This window comes from Cebus imitator, unplaced genomic scaffold (assembly GCF_001604975.1).
Source record: "Cebus imitator isolate Cc_AM_T3 unplaced genomic scaffold, Cebus_imitator-1.0 Scaffold147, whole genome shotgun sequence".
In the NCBI taxonomy this organism is placed as follows: domain Eukaryota; kingdom Metazoa; phylum Chordata; class Mammalia; order Primates; family Cebidae; genus Cebus; species Cebus imitator.
This window is the reverse complement of record NW_016107462.1, coordinates 4,657,981-4,683,995: the sequence shown is the minus strand read 5'-3', so window position 1 is coordinate 4,683,995 and position 26,015 is coordinate 4,657,981. Positions and strand designations below refer to the sequence as shown.

Genomic DNA, 26,015 nt, shown 5'->3' with positions numbered 1-26,015 from the left:
TCATGGGGCTTATGACCTAGAGAAGGTACCAATAAAGGCTTTGGGTTGTTTCCCAAAAAGCATGTTTTTGGTTGTTGTTCCCTGACTCATTGCTGACGTGACAGTGTTTGAGATTACTGAGCTGTAAAATCCTATTATAATTTTAGACCGTATTTCTGGTGGTTTTGGTATCATTCATTCATTCATTCATTCATTCTAGAGATGGGGTTTCACTTTTGTTACCTAGGCTCGAGTACAGTGCAATGATGTGATCAGAGCTCACTGCAACATTAAGTTCCAGGGCTCAAGTGAACCTCCTGCCTTAGTCTCCAGAGTAGCTAGGACTACAGATGCATGCCATATCTGGCTAGTTTTTAAAAATTTTTGTAGAGACAGGGTCTTGCTACATTGCCCAGGCTGGTCTTGAACTTCTGGCCCCAAGTGATTCTCCTCCCTCGGCCTCCTGAGTCACTGAGATTACAGGCATGAGTCACTGCACCAAGCCCTGTTTCTGGTAGTTTTATTTAAGATCCTAATTGTAAGCGGAAAATACCTAGAGATGAGTCCTTTGCTGATATAAAATGTACACCTGGTAGATGATAGGTGCAATGATAGCAGTAATGATAGCTGTTGTTGTTGATGTCGTTAAAGATACTATAGAGGCTGGGCATGTGTCTCATGCCTGTAATCTCAGCACTGTGGGAGGCTGAGACGAGCAGATCACCTGAGGGTCAGGAGTTTGAGACCAGCCTGGCCAACATGGTGAAACTCTATCTCTACCAAAAATACGAAAATTAGCCAGGTATGGTGGCAGGCGCCTGTAATCCCAGCTATTGGGAGGCTGAGGCAGGAGAATTTCTTGAACCCAGGAGGCAGAGGTTGCAGTGAGCTGAGATACGCCATTGCATTCCAGGCTGGGTGACAAGAGCGAGACTCCATCTCAAAAAAAAAAACAACGAGAGATCTCATCCATCTTCCTTTTTTCCTCTTTGTTTAGGTGAAATGTGCAGGTGGCAGAGATGTGATGTGACTTACCCACAATCACACTATTATTCCTGACAAAGTCATTAATAGAATCCTCAGTCACATCTAGTACTCCCGTACTATCTCAGGGTTAGACAGCCTGCTTGAGGCCACTGCAGACTAGAAAAGATCTGCCGATCACTTCAGCGGCCTGTAGATGAGGCCCAGTACTTGGAGCTGTCTGAAAACTACGTGAACCTTCAAAGACTGGAAAGTGGAGACATCCAGGCTTGCTCACCTGGATGCCTGTCTCAGATTCCATTCCTGAGTTCTTACACACATCCTCTGTTCTCAACCTCCCTCTCCCACCCCCTACCCCCTAGAACTGGCCTTACAACCTTTTTTTTCCTAGAAAAGGAGACAAGCCTTGAGACTTTTATATGGTCACTCTCAAAGATAGGGTGTGAGCGTCTGCGTAATTGGTGACTATTAAGGAAAGAAAAGCAAGCCATAGCGAGCTGCAGAGCCCCAGAAAATGTTTTCTGTGTAGCCGTTTCTATGCCACACAGTGTGGAAGGCAATTATCTTGGAGGGGATTCCACAGCCCTGTGCCGGCTTCCCCGGTGTAAGATTTATTGTCGGCTGGATTGGGTGTTCTTTATAAGAGCATTTACTCGGCATCTAAAGCGCTGTCAAGAGTGCTACTTCCTGAATGCTTTTGAGGTTGCAACTGCTAAGCTTCATTTTCCCGTCTTGGAGATATATTTTTGAAATGGTATGCAGGGATTTGTACAGGCCTCGTGCTTCCCATTGACACTGACAGGAGTTGCACTATTAAACCCCAGCACGCTGCTGCGGAAATTTACCCCCTAATGCCCAGAGCCCTCCTTCAGCTGGGAATCTGGCCCACACGTGCGCGGAGGGTTCCGGTAGCCGGGAGAGGGCCTGAGAACGCCCTTGTTTTGTGTAAGTCAGCTCCTCAGCCTCAAAGTTAACTGTTTTCTTACTTAAACAAAGGATAAGCAAGTATTCTTCGTTTGCTTTTTTTTTTCTCTCTCTCTCTCTCTTCTCTTTTTGTGGATCTTAGGAATGCCAGAAGAAAACTTGAACTGCGAGTCAGCTAAATACACTGTATTGTCAAGCCTCAGGGACCACTGAAATGGGAACAGTGGCCCATTACTGCTAAGAAGGTGTTTTACTGAAAATGCGCCGGCATGCTCTCCCCGGAGAGTGAGCAAAAGAAGGCAAGATGCCCAACAGTAATACAGGTTGTTCTCTTAGGCGAGCTAAAATATGGAGTTTGGCACTCCCCTGCTGTGAGCGAGCAGGCAATAGAATAGACGAATGTGCATTTTTACATTAAAAGTGCCATATTTCACTAGGGGCGCCCCCCTTCCTCCCCCCATTTTGTTTAAATGTCTTAATTTATATATTCCAGTTAATAGTTCATTACATGTCCTTTCTCTGTCTGGCTTTTAAGAGTTGTCTTTTGACTAAGTAGAAGTAGTCAAAATTTCCTAATCCTGGCAGGCTTGCCAGCAGAGGGCAGGCGTCAAGAAGGTTTTGACATAAGGGTGTGTCAACCTAGGGTCAGGGGAGGGTGGCGTTGCCTGGGAGGAAGACGTGTGAGCATTGTTCAGAGGGCAGGATGGGACATGCTCCCTTTACCTCTTTGCAGGCCTGCTGCACACCACAGGTCTCTGGAAAAGCTGACTATACTAAATAAAGGTGGTCAGTTGCCTTTATCTGCTATTCAGCGATTTCTACGTAATTAAACGTTAAAAAATATTAAAATGTAATTTCATTTCCCGAGAGCCATCTTTTCTTTCCCCTTCAGTGCCTCATTTCTGGTTATGCTTAAAAATCGAGGGTTTGCTTCTGGGTGGGCCAAAAATACTGTCACTCTTCGGGAGGGCAATAACAAATCTCGATTGGTGGTGGTCGTAGTGATTTTTTTCCCCTGATATCTGAAGGATACAGCACTTCGGGACATGCTCTACTGCCCCAAAACATGTACCTTTTGAAGAACTTTGCACACTTCAATGTAATCTGTTCTAACCTCATGGCAGAAGCAGTCCATTAACAAATTTTACATTATGTTAAAACAAGGGATTATAGTTTTATCATAAACGAGAGAGGGTAATTTATTACTGTCAGTTAGATGCCGAGTTAGGCAAGGATGTTGCCATTTTTCTTTTCTGTCATGATTTTGTTTACCTCTGGTGTGTATGAATGTTTTTAAAGGATTTGTTTTTAGGTTGATGTTTCCCATAGCTCATCATACTCCTAAGTCACCTGAATGTTGACACATCACACCGTGTATATACAAATTCACCAGAAGCAATGGCATTATAAAATGTTGCATTACACGAAGAGGCAAACGGCAATTTGGAGGATGCATTAAGGTGAATTTAAACTCCTATGAAACAGTGAGAACTCAGTCTTTTCCCTTGGCCCAACTTGCAGGCACAGAAGAAAAAGAACGTAATTAGCTTCATTGTCAACATACGCATAACAGTGGCATAAACAATATCAATATGGAACTAACTGCCTTAGCTCCCTGTAGATGGATGATGTATTAATTTATATTTTTTAAGTAAAAACACTGCTTAAATCAAGACAGAATGGTGGTTCCTTGGAGACAGAAGCCCAGATCTCAGGAATGGGGCATTGCTGTTGCAATTTAGTAACTCTAATTGGCTGCCCCGTTGGCGTTCTTTGGAGAAATACTTAAAGCAGTCCTCCTTCTGGGGAGGCAAGCTTCCCTGGGCAGACTATCAGGCATATTACTGGGCTTACGTTTTGTATTCCTGTTGCTTTAGCTTTTTCTCTCCAGCAACAGAATCAGTTGGTTGAATCTCTTTAAGTTCTGTCATTTCAGAATATGTCCAGGTTACTCCATTAAATTAATTGGAAGGGGGAAGGAAAATGTGTGTTGTGTTAACACAGGTGTTGTTCAGAAGAAGACGGCAAACTTGAATTAAGGTTTTGGCCTCTGATCACACAGTTGATTTTTTGCCCCATGCTCTCTAGTTATTTCCTAGCAGTTTCTGGCAAAGCAGGCCTTTCGTTGGAACTGAGGACCACGTGGGCCAGTGACCATTGCTGTGTCTACCTCACCACAGGGCCATTTATCAGTGTGTGGAATAATGTCCTTAGGAGATGCTCCTCCTGACTCTTCCTTTAATACATCTTATCTCCATTCTCAGCTCTGAATGGGCAGTAAAACCTTTCACTTTATTCTGTGTTCAAGGCTAGGACTCAGCAGAACCAAATATAATACATGATTTTAGTCCCAGGTGTGTTATTTGGTGGTTAGAGTTTGGTGTGGGATCATAGTAATCTGTTCTTAAGTGCACAGCCAGCTGCATAATGGACTCATTTAGCAACTGACAGGTTTCTTAATATGTGGTGTTTGAACAAGAGCTGTATCTGTTGTGGGTGTTAGGATGTGGGCATCAAAAATATTTTTAAAGTATGGTATTTAGCATTTCCTTTACTCTTCCTTAAACATTGGCCTGTCCCCCCCGCCAACGGTGCCCCCCCCCCCCAAGGTATTCATTTTATATTATTATGGCTTCTCTTTTTCTATAATTATCCAGTATCTGCTTCCGCTCGGAGGCTTGTGGTATGTTTTTTATTGTTGTTTTTTGACACAGGGTCTCGCTCTGTTACCTAGGTTGGTGTGCAGTGGTGCGATCACAGCTCACTGCAGCCTTGAACTCCTGGGTTCCAAGCGATCCTCCCACCTCAGCCTCCCAAGTTGTTGGGACTATAGGCATGCACCATCACATGTGTCTAATTATGTGTGTGTGTGTGTGTGTGTGTGTGTGTGTGTGTGTGTCTGTGTATTTTATTTTTATTTTTTTTGGAGACGGAGTCCCAACTACATTGCCCAGGCTGGTCTCAAACCCCTAAGCTCAAGCAATCTTCCTGCTTTGGCCTCCCAAAGTGCTGGATTATAAGTATGAACCACTGCACCTGGCCATGTTTGATTCTTGGGAGAAATCACTTTGCTTTGCTACACCTCAGTTTCCTCCTCTGTAGCATGGGAGCTGGAATTTGTGTTCAGGTTATGACAACTGCATGAGACTTTTAAAACATCCACAATCTGAAAAATTTTTTTGGCCTTTCTTACTCAGCCTTTCTAAAATGACCTGGTGCTCATAGCAATTAATAAATGATTTTAATGAAGTCTTCTGAGTTACTATTGGTTTAAACATTTTATATTATACTCCAGCTATGGCAGTTACAGTTCTTCCTGAATCCCAAACACAGGGCAAGTACACAGGACCACAGGAGTTTAGAATTAACCAAAGTGGCCTGGGCATATGTAGTTTATCCAGGTTTATCACTGATGGGACATTTCCTTGCCCAGAAGTAGTCTCTGAGTCACCATATCATCTGTCTGTTTGGAGAGAGGGTTAGATGGGCTCCGGGTGGCTTCTGAGTTAGTGTGCCAAGCCATTTCCTTCTCTCTGTTTTCATCTCCCCCTTATCCAAACCATCAGCTTTTAAAGGCAACCTCCCCATGGGGCCTTCCCAGACCCCTCCTGCTCCTAGTGATCTCCTCCTCCTTTGTGGTCCCAGAGTGCTCACAGCCACCACCATGCAATTTAGTACTTGAGTAAGCATTGCATTGCATCACTCTCTAATTATTTTGTTTAAGGCTTGTCTCCACAGCTGGGTCATAAGCGTCTGTAATGTTTTCTGTTTGCTTGTTTGTTGTTTGTTTTGATGCACCTGGAGACTATTAGCTGGGAAACACCTGTAAAGGTGTTAGTCCACCTTCTAAAAGTATGCATGAGTTTTATGGATGCCTCATGAAGAACTTAGTTTCGAAAATTAGAATACATTGCATATTCAAAGTACATCCCAATTTTGTTTATCAGCATAAAAACTCAATTCTAATACTTTGGGGGAAATATGTCACGCGTTTTGAAATGACTATTTCCACTTTCTCCATGTACACTGGTTGGAGAGCACTTCCTTTATTTTTATTTCCTGCCGTTGGGGCTTTCTGCCAGCCCCTCAGGAAAAAGCACCTTGTCTCTTTAAGAGTCAGAACTCTACTGATAATCAGGGAACAATTTGGCAGATTTAAGGCCCTTCCATCCCCCAAAAGCGCCCTTGATTCTCTGTTGAATATTCATGAGAGGGTGGGGTCACATTTTGTGACCTGAAAAAATCCCATTAATAAATTTGGTATCTGACACAAAAACACTTTAGGGTGAAGAGCGATCTGCGCTGTGCCCATTTAACATCTGATCATACGTTGATGGTCACTTCGCGCTTCTCTTTTTGCAGCCACAGTAAAGAGGGAATTGTCTGCTCCCCGCTGACCCTACTGAAATTTTGGCCTTTGTCTGATTGGAAATATGATCAATATTTTTTCTGGTTTGTAGTAACCTGCATTTAATACACCTCACATCAGAAAGTACTTTCAAGTAAAACTCCTGGAATTACTGGGTCAGGTTTTGTTGCTTTTTTTTTTTTTTTGAGAGCAAATATATATTCATTGATGTCACACTATTCCTTTTCCTCTAATGTTTTGAGAAAAAGAATAAAAATATGTGCGGAGATTTTGTGTGTATCTCTTTAAAAAATACATAAGCCAGGAAGTTTTTCTCCAAGTTTGAAGATGGTAAATAGGTGATTTTATTGAGCCGCCGAAATGAACTAGATTAACCTGGCGTTTATATCGTGTCAGTTGAGCCAACAAAGTTTAGCATATTGTTGACTTAAAAAAAAACAAAAAACCACTATACTCAGTTTTCAATAGCCTGAAAAAGCAGTGACTATTTCTAATAGAGAAGTCATCCTAAAGTGCTTATTGAGAGTAGCTTTTGTTATTGCTATTGTTGTATAAATAAGAAAGGAATTTAAAGAATTATTTCTTAGCAAACGTGTGGCAGATGCTTTCTTCGGCAGCTGTCGTTCTAGAGGGGAAGTCGCCTGGTTCAGCGACGAGGCACGTTTGGTTGTTATTTATTTCCAGCCCGCGTCGGCTTAGTTTCCCTCGGCGCACACTGGCACACTTTGGCGAGCCCGACTCCGGGAAAGAAAGGGGTGTGGGGTGGCCGAGGCGCTGCGAAACCCCCGACGTGAAGCGAAAGTTCTCCTCCCTGGGCGGTTTTCGAGGAAAGCGCTTCTCCGCGCTGCCTGGGGGACCCGCGTCTCCTCCCGAAGCCGAACAGTTGCTCGGAGCAGTCGGCTTCGCTCCGTGAGCGCCGGGTCCCCCTCCTCGGCCTCCCGGGTTTCTCGGAAAGGTTAGGACAACTCTTTGTCAGTTTCAAAGACGAAACAAACACGCCGCCCAGCCGGCAGCCCGGGCCCCGCAGAGCCCCGGCCGGAGGGAGCGGTGCGCGCCGAGCCCGGCCGGCCCAGACGTCAGCCGGAGGCGGGTCACCGGGTTAACAGCTATTAAGTGGAGTTGCTCTCCAGACAAAAGCAGGGTTGCATCCGAGCGTGATTTCACCTGCCGCGCGGAGGGGGCCGGGGCGCGCGGGGTGCGGGCCGCGGAGCCCATTGTGTGGGGCGCGGCGCGGCGCGGCGCGGCACGGCGCGGCGCGGGGTGTTTAGAGGCGGGTTGTGATTGGTGGAGCAGGGCGGGGCGGGTGGGCGCGGCGCGGCGCGTCTTGTCAGCCCGCGAGCCGGAGCGCCCTTGCGCGCGTGCAGTCCGCCTGCACGCCGAGGCCGCCGGACCCCACGCCCGGCCCGCGCGGGCGCCCCGAGCCCGGCTCCGCGCGCCTGGCGGCTACATGGAGAGTGTCAGGTTGGTCCTTCTGATTGATCTTTGCCGGTTTCGCTCTCCTTCCTTGGGCTCCGCGGCGCCCGCTTCCTGGGGGCCTCGCTGGGGAAGGCAGGAGCGCCCGAGGGTTCTGAAGTTGAGTCTTTTAAAAAATCATCCTCATCCTCGCTGTTTACCAACTTGGGTAGGAGTTGCGCTTTGGAAGTGGAGGCGGGGAGGGAGTGGAGGGGTGAGAAGAAGGAGCTGCAGGCCTGTGGGTCCTGGAGAGAGATCCCCCCCCCCTTGCTCTCTGGCTCACACTCTCGCTCTCTTTTTTTTTTTTAAATGTTCATGGGTGGGGTGTAGTTGAGAGTTGGAGGAAGTCCTGCTTGTGTGTTTCTCTCTCTCTCTCCCTCTCTTTCGTTTGCGATTCATTTTCTGCCGGTCTGGCCTTCACGCAGCCACTTTGGTGAAGCCCTCGCCATCACTCCATTCGGGGGACGTATCTGGGGTGTGATTTCTGTCACTTTCAGAGCGTGTGAAATATACAAGGAGCCTTCTATCTCAGTGTAACCCGTGTGGATGTTTCTTTGCTTCTGATAGTTTGTTTCTATATCTGTCTAGGCTATTTTCAGCTTAGCTGTTCAAATTCGAAGAGTTCACACACAGTAAAGGGGGAGGGAGAGGCACAGAGCCCCACACCGGAGTAGGCGGGCGGGCGAATGGAACACTCTGGCAGGTTGGGGATTCTAAACCTCTGTTGCATTACTTGGCTGGTTAATTAAGTAGTGAGCGGGGTTTGGGTTTGGACGTGCAGCAGACTGAGGAATTGCCACGGGGTACTCCCAGCTGAACCGGCTCTGAATGTAGCTAACTCAACTGTCAGAACTGCATGAAAGACGGTCAGTGGAAACGGGACTTCTTTTTTCCTCCCTCCCCAAGTATGGTGATGGGAAGGAGAGGACCTTTAGGAAGTGGGTGGTAAAGTTTTAGAGCAAAGTACATATAGACTCTTCCTCTTTGGGATTAACTCCTTCAAGGCCTGACAGTTATAACTAAAATCTCTAATAATTTTATATTTTTGTCCAAATAAACCAAATGTTCTAATCAAACCAATTTAAAAATGCAAATCACCTCATTTCCATAGATTCCAGCATTCTAAAAGTGACACATTTGGGGGAAAAATTAAGCCTGATAACAGGAAATGTGAATCATACTATCAATGACTAATCTGCTTAAGAAAAAAAATAAGTTACATTTATCATTAGGAAGTCAGTGTTAAGCCAATTTTTTAAAAGTTTCAAGCAAGTAGCATTTTTATTTTCAAAGCGGCTCTGTGTTGCTGTTTTTGTTTGTTTTTATATAATGAGTTTTCCAAGAGGAATGTATCTGTGCAATCAGAGGTGGTTTATGTGGTAAAGAGCGCAAGCTAGCATGTCAGTGCCAAAGACCTGGAACCTGATCACATTAAGATTCTAGTTTAGGGTTTGACCTGTTGGTGTTACTGTTTAAAAGAATACAAAGCTTCCTTGATTATTAAGATTGAGCACTAAGTAAATCAATTGAAGACAGAATCACCTTGTCCTAATTGATGCCCTTTGCATACATTGAAAAAAATGTCTCTATTTTATGTGATTCTTTGTAGCTGCCTGACACATTTCAGTGAAAAGTGTGTAAAAATGAAACCAAAATACAGACTGCCTACCCAGAGACACTGGCTGACTTACTGTAGGATGTGATAGAGCTGAACTGAAAACGCATTGGGCTGACACTTGATAATCAAAGTTGATTTATTGTTCATTAGTACTGCATTAGCCCTTTCAGGCAAGACAGTTATTTGTGTAGTGGCCTGTCAAGAGTGAGACTGCAAGCACCTGTCATTTCTAAGGCATGAGATAAGCAACCAAATATTAAGAAGATGCAAATAAAAATACATTTGACTAGGTAAAGGGCCACATAGTAATACATTTTTTTTTCTTTAAAAATATGGTATAGGTCAGTACCAGTCTATAAGAAAGAAATCTATAGAGAATTTTTTTTAACCCTAAGAACAACTTATAAAGAAAGTAATGGGCTTTATATTCACCCGTTTGCCTTAAGAACTTTGCTTCCTGCCCAAATGTGCAGCTTGTCTGACAGAAAGTTGGTTAAGGAAATGAGAAGCATAACATGTCAATTATCTAATCTGAGTAATTTAAGGTAGGCTTTCTGTTTGTTTTGTGTTAATAAACATTTTATTAAATGAAACTTAAGCATGGGTTGATTACGTGAAAATGTGATGGCATCATGGCTAAGCTATGATAATGTCGGCTAATAATGTCAAGAGCATTTTCTGCAACATGTATCACTCTCGATTTTTTTCTTCCTTCCCTGGGAGGGAATGATCTCATGACATGAAATAGAAAACAACCTAAGTGTCAAAAGAAAACAAAATTAGCGAACTTTTGTCTGCAGCCATAGAAACGCGGATTAACTCATATTTTTCCAGGGATGGAATGGAAACATTCTGCATGAGGATATATAGTGTATTGTCTTCTTTGAATTTTCATTTGACAGGGATTTTAGAGGCTGTGATCTTAATTAAATCTCAACTAGCTGAAATAATGCATCTAAAGGCATGCAGTGTTGCATAACCTTGCTCAGTTGGTAAACCATAAATCATCAGAAAGCTTATGATAGGAATGGTTGGTTTGAATTTTTTTGTTGTTGTTTGCAGTTAAATGTACCTTAAAAAACAAAACCCTCACGATCATTGCCTTCCATTTACATGTTGTCAGGACCTGTCACTTGAAAGATAAACTCTTTTATGACACTGACCAGTTCTCCAACTTTTCAGCCAACCTCCACACAATTGGAAGATATGGTGAAATTAAAATCTGGATTAACTAAAAATAATGAAATTTCAAGTTTGTCTCGGTTAATGTAGCAGAAACGTTGTTTGAGTTACTGGTTTTTTGAGACAATCAGGAGAGAATGTTGTGACTAGCTTCTCAGTCTATACTAAAATTTGAGTAAAATCTGAATTAGCAAAAAGGAAGGTTGGAGGAATTTATTTTTAATTATGTGGTTTAGTTGTGGACGAATACCACTAAAGATAACCTGAAAACCATGTTCTTGGTAACTGGGCAGCAACAGTGGTCAGTTAGAATCCACTTCAGGTAGTTTATCATCCCTTGATTTACAAACCAGGGGTAATGTAGCAACAGTTGATCAAAAAGGTTAGAGTAAATAAATACATAAATTGTGTCTCTCTGTGTGTTACATTTAAAAATATGCATTCAATGACAAGGAATTAGCATTAAACAGCTTTATTAACTGTCTAGGTTTCATAAATTATAATGCTTGCAAAATATTAGGTTATTTTTAGTGCCTCAAACAGTTTTTACTGCTGCAGTTTTCGATTTATATGTATGCTTGAGTAGAAGGAGCTACTTACATATAAAAGTTGAGAATGCTGTCTTGTAATAGCTTGATTTTATATATCTTTGCACATAACATTTCATGTAAGACTAGAAGTTACATTGCTGATGAGCTATAGCTCTCTTGGGGCAAAAGGGTAGCTTTCTGTATATCTGTATGGCTAGATGTGGGGATAGTCTTAACACTGTAAGCTAGATTTGTTGTTTGGTCAAGGGTTTGTTTTGTTGGAAGCAGCATATTTCTGAACTCTTGTTTTAGTCCTTCCAGAGTGTGCAATACTTCCCTCCTACCCTCACCAAGTGGCATTTTGCATTCAGCCTTATTTTCTTCCATTTAAAAAAGAAAGCTCAGGTATCTCTTAGCTAAACAACCCTTTGCAGATGGTGGAGACCTGAATTATCTGAGAAGAGCTCATCTGGGCCTCTGCTTTTGGATTGTAGGATTGCTCTTCTTTGAGTCCCTCTTCCAACCTGGCAGTTGTTTGAGGGGAAATTAATTTCGAATGAGAAAAATGAATACTGAATACGTGCATTGTGCCTCATTTTCAAATCTGGTTAAAAGCAACTAATCAATGAAGTTGCAGGCTAAATGTTATGGTGAGCTTTTTAGAATACGTTGGTATCATGTTTTAATTTCTAAGCTTTATCTTGCCCTTAAATCTGAAACATCATTGTTCAAATAACTGAGAACAAGGTAAATCAACAACATCAAAAAGGTCGGCTTCTGTGATTTCTCAAGGGCTTGTTATTTTGTACTTCCCAATTCTATTTGATGTCTTGACAAAACAAGATGACACAGGGGAGAATACATTAAATTTTGATTTTTTTCATCTAACCTGTTACAGTTGTGGCAGCTTAATTTCTTTTACTTTTTCCTGAAGATGGCTTTTTGTACAATTACTCTAATTGTCACACCACTTCACGAGGCGGGTCTGCACGGGTTTCCCATTTGCCTTGATTTTACTAAGCATTTTTGAACATATTTTGACCTTTAACTTGTAGGAAGCGTTTGGTTGGGCTTTGTCTTCATTAGAAATAAATCAGTGAATGGTGAGATTGTCAAAGAAGCAACTGATGTTTTCTCATTAGAATCTCATTTGCACCCTTTAGCTTAACTGTGATGTATAAGGTGAAGGTGTTGGAAATAGGCGTGAGAAACTACGATTTGAGAAACTTGAGTTGTAATTCTTTTTAAAGAGTGATTGCACCTTAAGTAAGGCCTTATAAAACTTTGGAAATGGTCTAATTTGGGCCTACCTGTGTGTTTAAATTCAATTATAGTTCCTTCTCCCTCTCAGTAATATGGGGAAAAAATACATATTTGCAGTTAAGCTGCTTATGAAATTTTCTTTGCTGATTAAATCATGAAGAAAGCAGAGCTACAAATTTAATTCTTTGTGTTAGAAAAACCTTCTTTAGACAGAAGATATTCTTTTTTTCTTCATTTAACAGTAACTGTTGATGTAAAACTGTATCCACAAGTTATCTTTTATTTATTTTAATCATGTATGTGTCTCAGATAGGATTGAAACAGTTGCTGTCTCTTTCATTATTTTTGAGTAATACTTCAATTTAAGAGAACTTACTTAGCCAAGGCCTCTTCCTTTTCCCTTCAAGAGCTAAAGATCTGTGGTTAGAATCTTTTCTGGGGTACCTTCTTGGAATAGTTCTGCCCTTCTCCCATTTGCAGCACTTAAACATGATTATTGTTGTTGTTGTTAATGTAAAATCCCATAGCATGTTTAATTCACGTGCCCTAAATTGTTTTCCATCCCAGCTGCAGGAGAAAGTGGTTGAAGAAGGAAAGAGGAGGCATTTTCTTGATTTAAATAATAATAATAGCTGCTAGGTTGAAAGAATCAGTGCTCATTGAGTGATTATTTTCATGTGTAACTTCCATTGTTTCCTGTATTTAACAACTGCTAATGGGAGAAGCGATTTAATTTATGTAAACTTTACATTTTTATGCAAATGAAGCTGATATTTATTAGAGCTAAAACAATTATACTGGCACTTAGTGGAGTAACCTTGTGTGCCTGGGAAATGTTAGAGGAGAGCAGTTGATGTTCCACTAATACCTCTGCTGTAAACAAATATGCATTTATGCCACTTTTTAGAATTTAAACACAAAAAGAAGAGCTCAGAGAGCCTTGCTGGAGATTGCTTGTTAGGGTTGATAACCTGAAATAACTCCTGATTGGCAGGCGAGTCTTGGCCTTACAATTTTTTTGTGAAAGAAAGATAGCCTTTCTTGATAGAATGTAATAAACAAAATGATAAAAAAATGAAATGCTAATTGCATTTTAAAGAGGTCTTTTGAAAAAAAATTTTTTAATAGTTGGTTGTATTGTTACTGAGAGAACTGTTATGCTAATGACTGACTACCTAGATGATTTTGCATTAATATAATAACCATTACCTGCCTTAGTGCTTTGTACAGTATTGTGGCAAAATAGCTAAGTCTAAAAGAGTTATACAAAAAGCAGAATTCCATAATGAAACAGAATTATACTTTCCACATAAATAGCATGCTTTTTTTTATTTTTTCAAGACTGAAATAGTATGTCAGAAGTGTATATTCTTTACTGTATGATAGTTACCTGCATAGTACCTGGTTGGTTCATATTGTTTTGTTTTGTTTTAAATACCATGGAGAAATAGAATCTTTGTAACTTTAATGTTTGCCAGTACATCTGTCGTACCCATTGGCTTATTAATTATAAAAACTTGTTTTTCACAGGGGGCCAGAGGTGATGTTTAATTTTCTCTACACAGGCTGGCTAATATATGACCATAAAAACTTGGCATAGTTTTCTTTCTTTCTTTTTTTAATGGAGTTATATTCTCTGTTTGGTTTTGTTGTGACATTCTGGAGCCTTCTAATTTAATTTGTTTTGCTCCTGTTGTTTGATTAACCAGGTGACACTGCCAAACCTGGCCAGTTATCACCCAGATACAGCCTGAAGGCTAGAAAGGAAGTGAACTTCCTGGGACATACATGTGGCAAATGATCAGAGGGTAAAAAGAGTTTCTAAATTATTAACCAGGTTAATAAAAATAGAACAATGTTTAAAATTTTTTATCTTCTCATTTTTGTTATTTGTACACATGGTAATTATGGGACGATAACTGATGTGCAAAATGTAAATGTGTGTGTATGTATACTAGGTAGTATTTACTTAGAGTTGACTGGAGTGTAAACTACAGAGAGAAAAAAATGATAACATGTTATTTTCAGTATTTATATTGTGTCTTCTCCCCTCCCACTCAATTCCTTCAATTGTCTTCTAGATTAGAAATAAGTATTGTTTCTCTGAGTGTTTTTATTTGTTTGTTTGCTTTTTAGATTTTTCTCTTCCCATCATCTACCTTTCCCCATTGGGTGTTAAAGAAAATAATAAGGCATATGATTTTAATAATCTTCAGCATTCAGATGACAGAGAGTCACTTTGAAGGAGAAGGAAGCCATATCAGGCAGAATTTACACAGCAGTGGATGGGCTTTCAGCAGCGGTTGTTAGTGCTAACACCGTTTTCCCAGTTGCTGGTATTAAGGTAGCAGCAGGCCCATACTAGCAGAGCTGTGATGTCCCAAGCACAGCTGTATTTCTGCCATTCCCGCAGGTTTGTGTGCACCTGGGAGCAGCCACACCCAGTTGGTATCAGTCAACAGTGTATCATGCCATGTGTTTTTTTAATTCATGATTTCCTCTTGAAACTCCACTGAGGAGTGTTAACTGTGTGCGTTTTTTTAAATTCAGTTTTGTATGCTAGCATTCTTTAAATGTCTGCCAGAAGTTTAATTTGAATTTCTGATCCCTGAAGGCAGCTAGACAGAATCATTCTAGTTCTTCATAAATTGCCTTCTATGATTCATTGTTAACTCATAAAACATACTCCTTTCTATATACTCAAATAGTTAAGGTAGTTACAGTATCGGAAATTTTTTTTTTTTTGCCTTATATTTAAATCGTCTTTTGAGAAAGAAATGAAGAATTAGCTTGAACTCCCAGTTAAGGCATGAGCCCTGTAGCACAGAAAACATCAGAAATGAATATTTTTATCTCAAGGAGGTTGAAGTAGATGGCATGGAATCTGAAAAAAAAAAAAAAAAAGTTTCGTTTTTACTGAATACTCCCAAAGAGGGGCCCATAAATATTAGAGTGCTGTAGTTAAAAACTCACATGACTGTTTTAAATACTATTGATTTAAACCACTGGCTAGATTTTATGAATCAAAGTGTAATTTTGAAGCTTTGGCCATATTTCTCAATGCTAAAGCACTCTCTCTTGTGTGCCTTTAGCCGCTTTCCAGACATTCAACACAGGATTAAATGATAGTAGTTACAGTGATCAATAGGTTAAGACTGCTACAATCACTCTTGCCGCTAATGACCTCAGTAGTAATGGGCAATAAAGTGTGGGCTGTAATAGCCTCTCGCTGGTACTGCATGGCCTTTGATTCCTAGTATTAGTAGGGACTAGCTACATGAAAAAGTTGGATGTTGGGAATTAAGGGAGTGGATATATAGGCTATAATTCTTAACTATTTAAAGCCTTAAAAACTGTGCTCAGATTTTTTTTTTTTTTTCTTTTCTACACCACCATAGTTTCTGGTCCATTTGAATATGTTTGTTAAAGCTTTCCATAACCTCTTTTCATGATATGTTGGAACAGAAACTTTGGGGAATTCTCGGTTTTATAACATTGCTAAATGAAGCTGGAGCCCACTTTGGAGGCCCAGAGCTCACTGGTATTAAAACATGGTTTCAGATAGTAAAAGCGAAGTTAAGGCCATCAGGATATAATAGCCCACTTCTGATTATTCAGAGACTGATCAACCCGTTTGGAGGATTACTCAGGCCTCATGCCTCCTCCCCTCCTTTGGTGGTGGTGCCTGCTGTTGTAAAGTATTATTACTCATCAGCACTTGCATCAAAATGTCCGAAAGGAAAAAGAAGGGGACACTCAAATTCATTATCCTGTTCTGCAACACGACTGCAAAAAAAAAAAAAAAAGGACTAAATAATTGTGGGAAAAGGAGATTTAAACCACTGATGGGATGTCAGCCTTTCAAAATTGTCTGTGCATGTATATGTCAGGCCTGTCCGTGATTCCCCCTTTTGTTATTGACAGTCAAGGGACAAAGTCGTTTCTCCTTTAAGGAGATGCTTCTAGTTTTAGCAGAGTTAAGGGACAAAACTATTTTAGGAGACATATGTAACTTCTAAAATCAATTTTATTGAGGGATAATTTACCTGAGCTCAAATATACTCATTTTCTTGCATAGTTGAAAGAGTTTTGACAATTGTATACATGTGTATGAGCAGCACCCCAGTTGAAATATAAGATATTTCCTTTGCCTCCAAAAGTTCACCTGTGCCCCTTTGTGGCATGAGGTTTCCATAGGTCTTTTAAAAATGACCAGGAGGTTATTTCCATGATGATTTCTGTCCTAACTCTGTTAAGTTCATGTTCATCACCAGTTTAAATCTTACACCACCCTATTCCTGTCTGTTTTCCTGTTCATCACCATCAGAAATTTGGCTCAAGAATATTTATATTGTACATCATCCAAGAAACGCAGAGGAAAAAAGAGACCTTAAACATGGTTCTTTTGTTTGCTTAATCATACCTCCCCGTATAATGATGCAACTCTCAAGGAAAAGTAAACTTCTATTGTGATATGCTGGCTTTAGCAGCTCAAAAGGATACAGATTGGCACCCAATACATATTTAAAAATCAAAAAAGTTTTTTCTGTATGAAGACAAAGTAGACTAATTGGAATTAGTTTGTAGATAGTTAGATGTTTTGATAATGTCTTCCTGGTGTTTGCCCTAGACTGAATGCAGGTTCACTGTTCCAATCATTGGTGATATTTCGTGCTACAAAGTATCTTTTTAAAAGGATAATTTATCCATTCATATACATCTGTCCCATTTTGCATATGAAAATATTCAGACATGCCCATCTGTTTTAAATTACAGTGTATCTACATCTACACTTAAAAGGCCACTGGAATAGGAAGAATTCATAGATGACCTTCCAGAGCTGGGTTAATGAAATTTTTCGAATGTTCTAGCTAGTGTTTTCCAAACACACGAAACTTGCACACCAACATCCCCACACATGAAACATGCCCACCACAACAGTGGAGAACATTCACTGTACATGAATCTGACCTTCAGGAACCATTTTTAGTTCATCAAAATTAGTGATGCTGAGAAATCGGGACATCAGTGCATAATGACTGTGAAATTAGGAATGAGAGCTCGCTATGCAAATGACAGGACAAATCATGTGAAAAAGTCAAGATAAACTGCATATTAAGACATTATGTTACATAAAATTAATACTGCATTTCTGCCTTTTGCTTACTGCTCCCCTGAACGATTTTTTGATTCTTTTATCTTCTGATCAGCTATTGTCTGCCGGATTTTTTTTTTTAAGTGGCACACAGGCAAAGTGCAAAACATGTTATTACCTTTTATTGTAATACATGAGATGACAGCAGATCCTTTTTAACAAAGTATATCCTTTACTGCTTCTAGCTTCTTGCTGTCACATGTTTGATTAGAAACCAAAGAAAAGTAAGATGCTTAAATATTACGGTTAAAAGACATACAGGTTTTGTCTTTTCTTTCATTGTTTTTTTCTTTCCTTATCTTTTTACGGAGGGGGGTGATTTTTCATGAAATAGTCTTCTTGCATTACGGGGACTGACAAAATGGTTCTCATGTAGTCTGCAAATTAAACACAAGTGCAGTGATTATTTTGAATAGCTAAATTACATTCTAGAAAGCTTGCAGAATTCATAGCATTGTCATTAGGTATCCGCTTGAATACAATTTGTGTAACCTTGGCCAAGACAGCCTGTCATTTTAATGTCAGTGTTTTATCTGAACAAGACATCATCCTTTCAGATACAGTGTGCAGGTTCCTTGCAGAGATGCCCGTGCAGAAACGTGTTAACAGTTGCAAATATGAAATGCTATCAAGTTCATCACTGTAGCTGTTTGTCACTGAAATGTCATGGAAAGCGGCTTTTAATGGTATTGCACATAATATGAAAGAATTGAGACATCTGTATGCTGGGGGAATAAGGAAGGGTAAAAGGCATCATGCGAAGGGTCTGTGTTTAAGTTCAGAAGGTGTGTCCAAGGTTCCGTTCCCCGCAAGCCTAAGCATTCATGGATTGTTCTTAAAATCACTGTCCACAGAGTGAGTGGGTCACATGAGCTCCAACTGCGAAGGTGTTGGTTCCCATTTATCTTCTTCCCTAAAACAAAATCCAAGTTTGGGTTAAATTGCCACAGATCGTTTTGATCAAAAACTTACTCTTAATAAGCAATTGAGAACTGTCTATCCTAACTCCAGTTAGGGTTTATTAAGATTGTCCTTTCTGTCTACTTCCAAGGCTGCCTGGAACCCCTGTCAGTACAGCAAGATTTTATTTTTCTTTCCTCAAAATAAACTCCATCCTAGATTAACTAGAATCTGTTGCTACATCCCCTCCGGATAAATAACATGTTGCATGGGAAATTGGTCAACTCTTTAAGCAGGCTGATGGCAGTCTGCACCTGAACCTGGGAGGCTGCGTGCTTCTGATTTCCTGGCTTCGTATTTATCCTTCATTAACGTTCTAGGTTCCCGTGTCAGTGGCTATGATGACACCTCAAGTTATCACTCCCCAGCAAATGCAGCAGATCCTCCAGCAACAAGTGCTGAGCCCTCAGCAGCTCCAGGTTCTCCTCCAGCAGCAGCAGGCCCTCATGCTTCAACAGGTAATTGTCCTTCCTCCGCCTCCAGCCTGTCTCCCCCAGAACCTAGGGCCCCCATCGCTCCATTCACAGTCTCCCCTGCACCACAGCAGCTCCTTTGCCCAGTGAAAAGTAAGTAGAGCGGCGTGGGCGGGGCAGGACACAGACCAGTCCCTGAATAATCAATGAGCTTCTGCATGCCTGAAAGAGAGGAGCCCTGCCACAGTGACTAGGCTTTGGGCCTGGAGAGTACCTGATGGACTGAGATCAGCACTGTAATGGACTTGGTAGCAGTAAGATCTTTTAGGCTTAGATGGCTTTACACTCTTTTATTTGGTAAGCCCAGAGGCTCCTTAAATGGTATGAATCAAAGCAAAATGAGGAGCACGTTGGGAGTGGGTTTAAATATGACAGCTCTTGAAGTCCCCATTTCAGCTCAGCAGCTTACTGATTTTTTTTTTCTTTAAACATAAGCATTTTGGAGTTTGCTAATTTTAAGGTCCAGAGTTGATTTTACATCTTCCACGTACGATGTTGCTGTAATGAACTTCTGGTTGTCATTGCACCGTGGGGACCTAATATTCAGACTTCACAGCCACCTGAACCAAATAGATGAGATTCGGAACTACAGTGGTGGGAGTCACTGGCCTGGGATGGTGAGGACAGGATGCAGCGGAAGCTCCCAGGGCTGTCCCGGCATACACTGAATAACACTGCATAGTGCCCAGCTCTGTCATTTAGAAAGCATGCAGAAGAGATTCACCAGACTTTCTCAGCAAGGGCATTTCGTTTTGTTGTACAATCAAAGGTCATTCATTGCCTTATTTTAATTAGTTTGTGTAGAAAATGGTATGTTTTTCATCAGTTCATTTTGGAGATTACTTTTCAAACAATAATGCCAAGAATAGTCAGTGTGCGCTGAATTTATTGTCGAGTTTCAAACTAAAGGTCAGGCCATTACAGATAAAAGGATGCTATTTTTCAAATCACAGTTTGTGTATGGCACCAAAAGGGACAGTGCATTGGCGCTACCCTCTGTTACTTACCGTCCTCTCTTTCCTTTGTAGCAGCAGCTTCAAGAGTTTTATAAAAAACAACAGGAACAGTTGCAGCTTCAACTTTTACAACAACAACATGCTGGAAAACAGCCTAAAGAGGTACCGACAATACATATTTTACTTTCAAACCACAGATCCCAGAGGACTATCTAGTGGCTATTAAACTGTCATTCATCTTTTAAATGATTGCACAACTGAGCTGACTCTATCGGTTCTCAGCTTTCAGACTGAGAGTTATTGTCCTGTTTTCGCTCAGATTTTTCTGGGTTCCATTTGCTTACTGCCACATATTTTATAACACCACTGCACATGTACCTGTGTGAGGATCAGGAGAGGCATCATTGACAGAGCCTTCAGGTTACTTTTTGCAACGTGGTAACAACTGAGGGCCAGGATGGAGCTGTGGGAAGTGAAGTGCTTTCAGAAAAATTTTACTTGGATGCCCACTTAATTTTCTTTTTCCCAGCTCAGAGAGCTTGGGTGTGTGGTGATGGCCTTTTCCATTTGAAGAATAACCCCTTGTGAGTTGGATAAACAAACAAAAAAGTCAGAACAAGATTAAACATCCACATCTTTTGTTTAACTTCTTCCTGAAAGTTGTACATAATGTGATTGCTAAAGGCATGTACCAGATAGCATGAGTTAAAGTTAGAGAAGACTCCAGCTTGGGTTGTGTTTTCCTGATGGGGGAGCAGAAAAAAGTACATAATAGCTTCTACATGCATCATGCTTGGTAGTGTCCATAACTTACCACGTTATGCCACACCACGAAGGTTGACAGTGTTAGTCCCATAAACGGGAAGGCCTTTCCAGGGAGTTCCCAGTTCACCTTCTATTCAATTCTACGTGGGTGAGACTCAGTTGTGGGTGTATCTGTGTGCATGTGTGCGTTATTATGACATCTTTCTACCCATTCCAGAGTTATCCATTTTAACTTGCCTCCTCATATTTCTACAGTGGACTGAAATTTTTTTTGCTTAAGTGTTCTCCTTGGGATGACACAATTTATAATTCTTTATACAGCACGTCGTCCACTTCAACAGCTTCTTCGCCAGCCCTAAGCAGGTGGTCACTTTTGTTCTTTTGCAGGGCGTCCTGCCAGGTGACTCGACATCCCTACCCCTCACCTGAGTGAGGATCCTGGGCTGTGCTAATTTTACACACTGGGAGTGACCCAGACGTTCTCCCTTTGCTGCCTCCTCCCCCGGACACAAACTAGGGACGTTTTCCATGTCCTGCCAAGTTTTCACCCTGGAGTCCTGTGGAGCAGCCCGGATGTAAAGCCCTGCAGAGCAGGGGCAGTTTTGGGGTGAAAGGGGGAGGAGGTGTTTTAATGAAAATGCTGACACAACCTTATGTACAGTGGCGCGCTACCGGGTGCTGCTATAATAAAAAAGGGAACAGATTAAAAAGTGTCTAAAATGTAAATCTAAAGGACTAACAGTAATTAAAATGGAAATGGCACAGGGAGGGAAGGCATGTAATTGTGAGATATCACTGTGCAGAAGGCTCTCAGCTTTGTTTTGCTGGCTGTTTTTCTAATTCAGCAGGGCTTACTCATCAGTGGCAGTTCAATGCGCGTTAATGACTCTGGGATTGCAGGCATCACTCTGGACAAAGAAATGATTATTGTGCGGTCAAAAGAAGTTCAAAGACAAGAAGGGAATTTCAGTTTTTTCCTTAGAGATCCACATTCAAGAGCATATAAATTAAGCCAAATGTTAAAAACCACAGTCTGAAAGCTGACTTCAAAGTCACAACTCTCTAATTAATGAACTGCGAGCTTCAGTTTGGACAAGTTGTGGTTTGATGCGCCCATAAATCAACATGACAGGCCTGTTTCACAGTCTCAGACAGTGCTTGTCATTGAGTCACATCAGATGTAAACACAGCAGAAAAAAGAAGGGGTATGAAGGAGGTGCAATTGATCAACAGAATTGGTAAAAACCCACTTTTGAAGCACATTATGCATGATCACAGGAAATGGTTACAGCCTCAAGAGGTTTCCCCTTCTGCTGTTGCTTTTTTGAATCAGATTGCTAACAGCCTTCAAAAGGGAGAATAAGAATTATGGAGTTTCTCCCCTGTGGCTTGCAGGCAATAACCCCCTGTTGTTATTTTGTGCTTCTTTCTTTTCAAAGGCATCAAAATTTAGTTTTTTAAAGATCTTTAACTCTATATTTGAAGACAAACAAAAAAGGGCTGCCACTGTCATTCTTATCAGTTACCAGGGATTGTGTTTTTCCTTTCTGTTGCCACTTCTTATTAACCTCTTATTTTGTCTGCGAGACATAGTTTGGAATGCACGTCTGCACGCTGGGAGAACATGAAAGTTCACATGAGCGCAGAGGGCAGATAAAGAAATGTGAAGGGGAAAGTTACACAGCAGAAAGAAGGATAAAAGTTACCTCTCCCAAATTGCTGTTGTCAGAAAGGAGAGCATCCCAGAGCACGAAGCTGATAGTGGTGCCTGAGTTTGGGAAGGGAGTGGAGCAGGGGGTCCGGGGAAGGAGAACACTGTGTCTGAACAAGGAGAATGGGAGGCAATGTAGCAACAACCTTGCATCTCCAGGTCTCTAAGTTTGCTCTGGTCCATGCTTTGTCATCTACTTCCCAGGCAGTGGTGACCCGGGATATAGGTTGCTTGGCATATCCTTTGAGGTGGGCAGACCAGTGGATGGGTCTCCTTGGATTCATGGTGCCAGTGGATTTGTCTGAGACCCAGGGTAGCAATGGTTAGCAGATTTGTATTTTCTTGAGGTAGGGGCCAGTCTCCTGCAATTACCATGCAGGTGGTGGTCCTTTTGTGCTAAAATGAGATGGAGTCACACGGTAGCAATTTCATGATGTCGACTGGTGGTTATGATTTTAACAAGGTTTGAACTTGGATGTTGACAGATGGAACAAGTATGTTAATTTACTGAGTCCCCAGTCACTAGTGGCTCATAATTTTGTATTTTCAGGCTCCCCACACCCCCCCTTCTTTTTTTTCCTGTTTTGATTATCTCTTCAGTGAGACACCTGATCTTTGGCGGGAACAATGTACCTTTGCTCTTTTTTTTCCCTCCCCTCCTAAAGTTCCTTGAGATGTTTCCTTGGGAAAGTTTGGCTCCATATTGGGTTGCACCGAGACAGGACCTTCCTTATGAAGGTAGATGCTCTTAGGTAGGAATATGGGGAGGAAGAGGATGTAGCCCCAATACAGGTATTGAAGTGACTGCTCATGATTATTGGGCAGAAGTGGTGTGGAAAATAGCAGAATTCATTTTTAAATGGGCTACAAAAAAAATAAAAAAATAAAAAGATTCCATCCTGTGCGGGTGAGGTAGGCTAAGTTGATTGTTTTAAAAGGGCCATTTGTCCGGGGCAGTTATGACAGTTTATGTTAGGCAGTAGGGAGTAGCCGAAGAAAGGAAAACAGACCTTTGACTGCAGCTCTAGGGAGGGGATCCGAAACTCGAGGTTTATCAGGGCATTTGAGCATTTTAACACTGACTACTGACCTGCCGAGGGGACTGCACGGAGACCTTTTTTGTATGCATTCAATTGTGAGAAGTAAACAAATGGACCCGTATCCTGTGTTTGGTAACTGGGTGGGGAGCGCAGTTTGGCAACCAGTGTTGCTTTTAAATTCTTTCTTTGGACAATGGGCCTTGTATACTTTTATATCCTGGCTTTTCAAACGTAGACAGCTTTCATGAGCTTTTCCTAGGGATGGCCACAGAGACAACAGAAAAGGCATCAGTCATTTTATATAAATACAAAATTTTTAAACATTTCAGTTACAGTAAGGCAGGAAACACCCTCCCCAACCTCCAGCTATACCACCCCCTCCTTTATATTCTGCTTTCAGAAGAGCTAATTCCCTGATCTTGTATTGTGTCAATGTTGTTTTTTTCTCTTCCTTCCCTTTTTTTTTTTTTTTTTTTTTTTTTTTTTTTTTTTTTTTTTTGTAATGTTGTGAGTTAATATCTGTTGAAGAAGTGAAAAAATCATTTTGACATGAATATAACTATCATTGGGTTTTACATTAGTGTGATAACTTGGGAAGGGGCGAAAAACAATTGGATCATTTTATGCATGCTGTTCTTAAAATGAAAACACTGGCTTTTCATTTAAATTTATTTAAATTTTTGTTGTTAGTGGTATAGAATTTGTTTTTTGGAGTGAAACTCAATTAACTTTCTCAGTGGCATGGTAGTAAGTCTGAAATTGGTTGCTAATATGAGAATGATGGTTTTTACTGTAAAATAAACTACATGAAGACCGAAAGGAAACCACCATTTTTCTCTTTCTTTGAACTTTGCATCGGAAGGTCTTGATATACATACCATTTTATGGATGTATCAGATCAAGGTCATGTGTTAGGTTAAGTGAATGCAGTTGTTTGTAAAGTATAGTTATTAGCCAGAACATGCAATCTCTGAAAGGGCTTGGATAGTCCTTTTAGTTGTAAACGTCTCTCTGATCTTTTGAGTCATATTCAGAATTAGGAACACTGATCTTGTTCTTTTCTTGAAGAATCTTTTTTTGTTTGTTTGTTTTTGCTACAGTTTAGGAAGGGTTAATTTTCCTTTTATAATTGTTAGCCATAATGTGGCTAAGACCTCCACCTCGATATGATTCCTAGCAGATTAAGGATATTAGATAATTTCCTTCTATTTATTGTACTACTGCACTGTATTATCTTTCTATCACTCAGATAATTACTGAGGAAATCTACATTAATTTTTTTGGCTGAAGCAAGGCCTGCTAAACACAGGAATGATGTATTGATGTTTTACACAACAAAAGTTTTCCTCCTGTCATTGTGCAATCAACAAAAAGATATTTATCATGTCGTAAAGCCCCTTCTTTTCAAGAACAAAGCAGGTGGGGGAAGCAGGACCAGCAACCAGACCTGGGGGTTTCTGAGACTAAAGCCACGTTAAGGAATCTGAAGCTTAGACTGTCGTTCATATTAAACTCACAGTCGAGTACGATGTTGTTTGCTAAATTATGAATGTGTGTAATTAAAATCTAGTGGCTGTTTCTATGAAAGATTTACAATGTTATTTCATCGTTTGTCATGGCTAATTAACAATATTAGATGAAGTTTTTCTTCTTCAAAGGTCTGATTTTTTCTCATTTATTTATGTCAGAAGTGATAAACAGAGTAGTTAAAAGCTTCTGCCGGTGCAGGCAGGGAGGGAGGCAATTTGTTCTTTTACACCTCAAAGGTTCAGGGTTCAAACCCCTTCAGACCAGAATGATGCAGTCTTCTCTCTAGTGTGCATAATTAAAAATTTCAAAGTCGAAAAGTTCACATCTTGATGACAAAACTTAGGCCTTTCAAACTGTGGGGAGAGCTGGCTTGATTGACGAATTATTTATTTATGGGAGCAGGCAGTAGGAAGGTAACACTCACCCCCTCACCCCTCTTCAGAGGAGGTATGTTCTGTCCCTTTTAAACCTTGACACGGAGCCCTCCACTGAGCTCCAGTGGCCGTTCTCAGCATTTGACTATGATGGTGGGTTTTGAAGTGTCCATACTTTTAACCTTCCTTGGGAAGTGGCCATCTCATTTTTTTCTTCCTGATTTCTTACAGCAACAGCAGGTGGCTACCCAGCAGTTGGCTTTTCAGCAGCAGCTTTTACAGATGCAGCAGTTACAGCAGCAGCACCTCCTGTCTTTGCAGCGCCAAGGCCTTCTGACAATTCAGCCCGGGCAGCCTGCCCTTCCCCTTCAACCTCTTGCTCAAGGTATGCGTTGATTATATAGAAGGCATAGCTCTGTGAAGACTTTGGGTGGAGGTGGTGAGCCGTCTCTTGGTATATTTGTTAAGGACGTTGTCCATCAAAACATGCAGATAGCCTCTTTTAAGAAAAGTGGAGTGGGATCGTGACGGACCCATGTAGAAGGTAAAATGCTTGTTGATGGCAAAATAAAGTCTTAGGGTGGTCTGAAGGCTAGGCTGTCACAGAGCAGTCCCGTTGTTGGACATTCTTGGAGTAACGGAATGAGACACTACTTTGCGCTTATTGAGCATTTTAGTGGACTCTTGCAGTGTTTCTCTTTGGAACCACAAAGGAATTTTCCTGAAGCCTTTTATTATTTATTTAAGGCT

General features: G+C 41.0%; 1 protein-coding gene across 14 annotated transcripts in view; it reads left to right on the top strand.

The window, feature by feature from the left end:
• FOXP1 (forkhead box P1) overlaps positions 1-26,015 on the top strand; it is a 349,307-nt gene that overhangs the window by 238,056 nt on the left and 85,236 nt on the right. For 6 of the 14 annotated variants that reach the window (XM_017542802.2, XM_017542805.2, XM_017542803.2 and 3 more), the window contains 3 exons: positions 18,737-18,874; positions 19,918-20,007; positions 25,497-25,650. In XM_017542802.2, the coding sequence (XP_017398291.1) occupies positions 18,737-18,874; positions 19,918-20,007; positions 25,497-25,650 (382 nt within the window). Of the gene's footprint in view, positions 1-7,566; positions 7,718-18,736; positions 18,875-19,917; positions 20,008-25,496; positions 25,651-26,015 lie in introns of those variants that run through there. The other 8 variants (XM_037743578.1, XM_037743581.1, XM_037743577.1 and 5 more) reach the window with 4 other exon arrangements.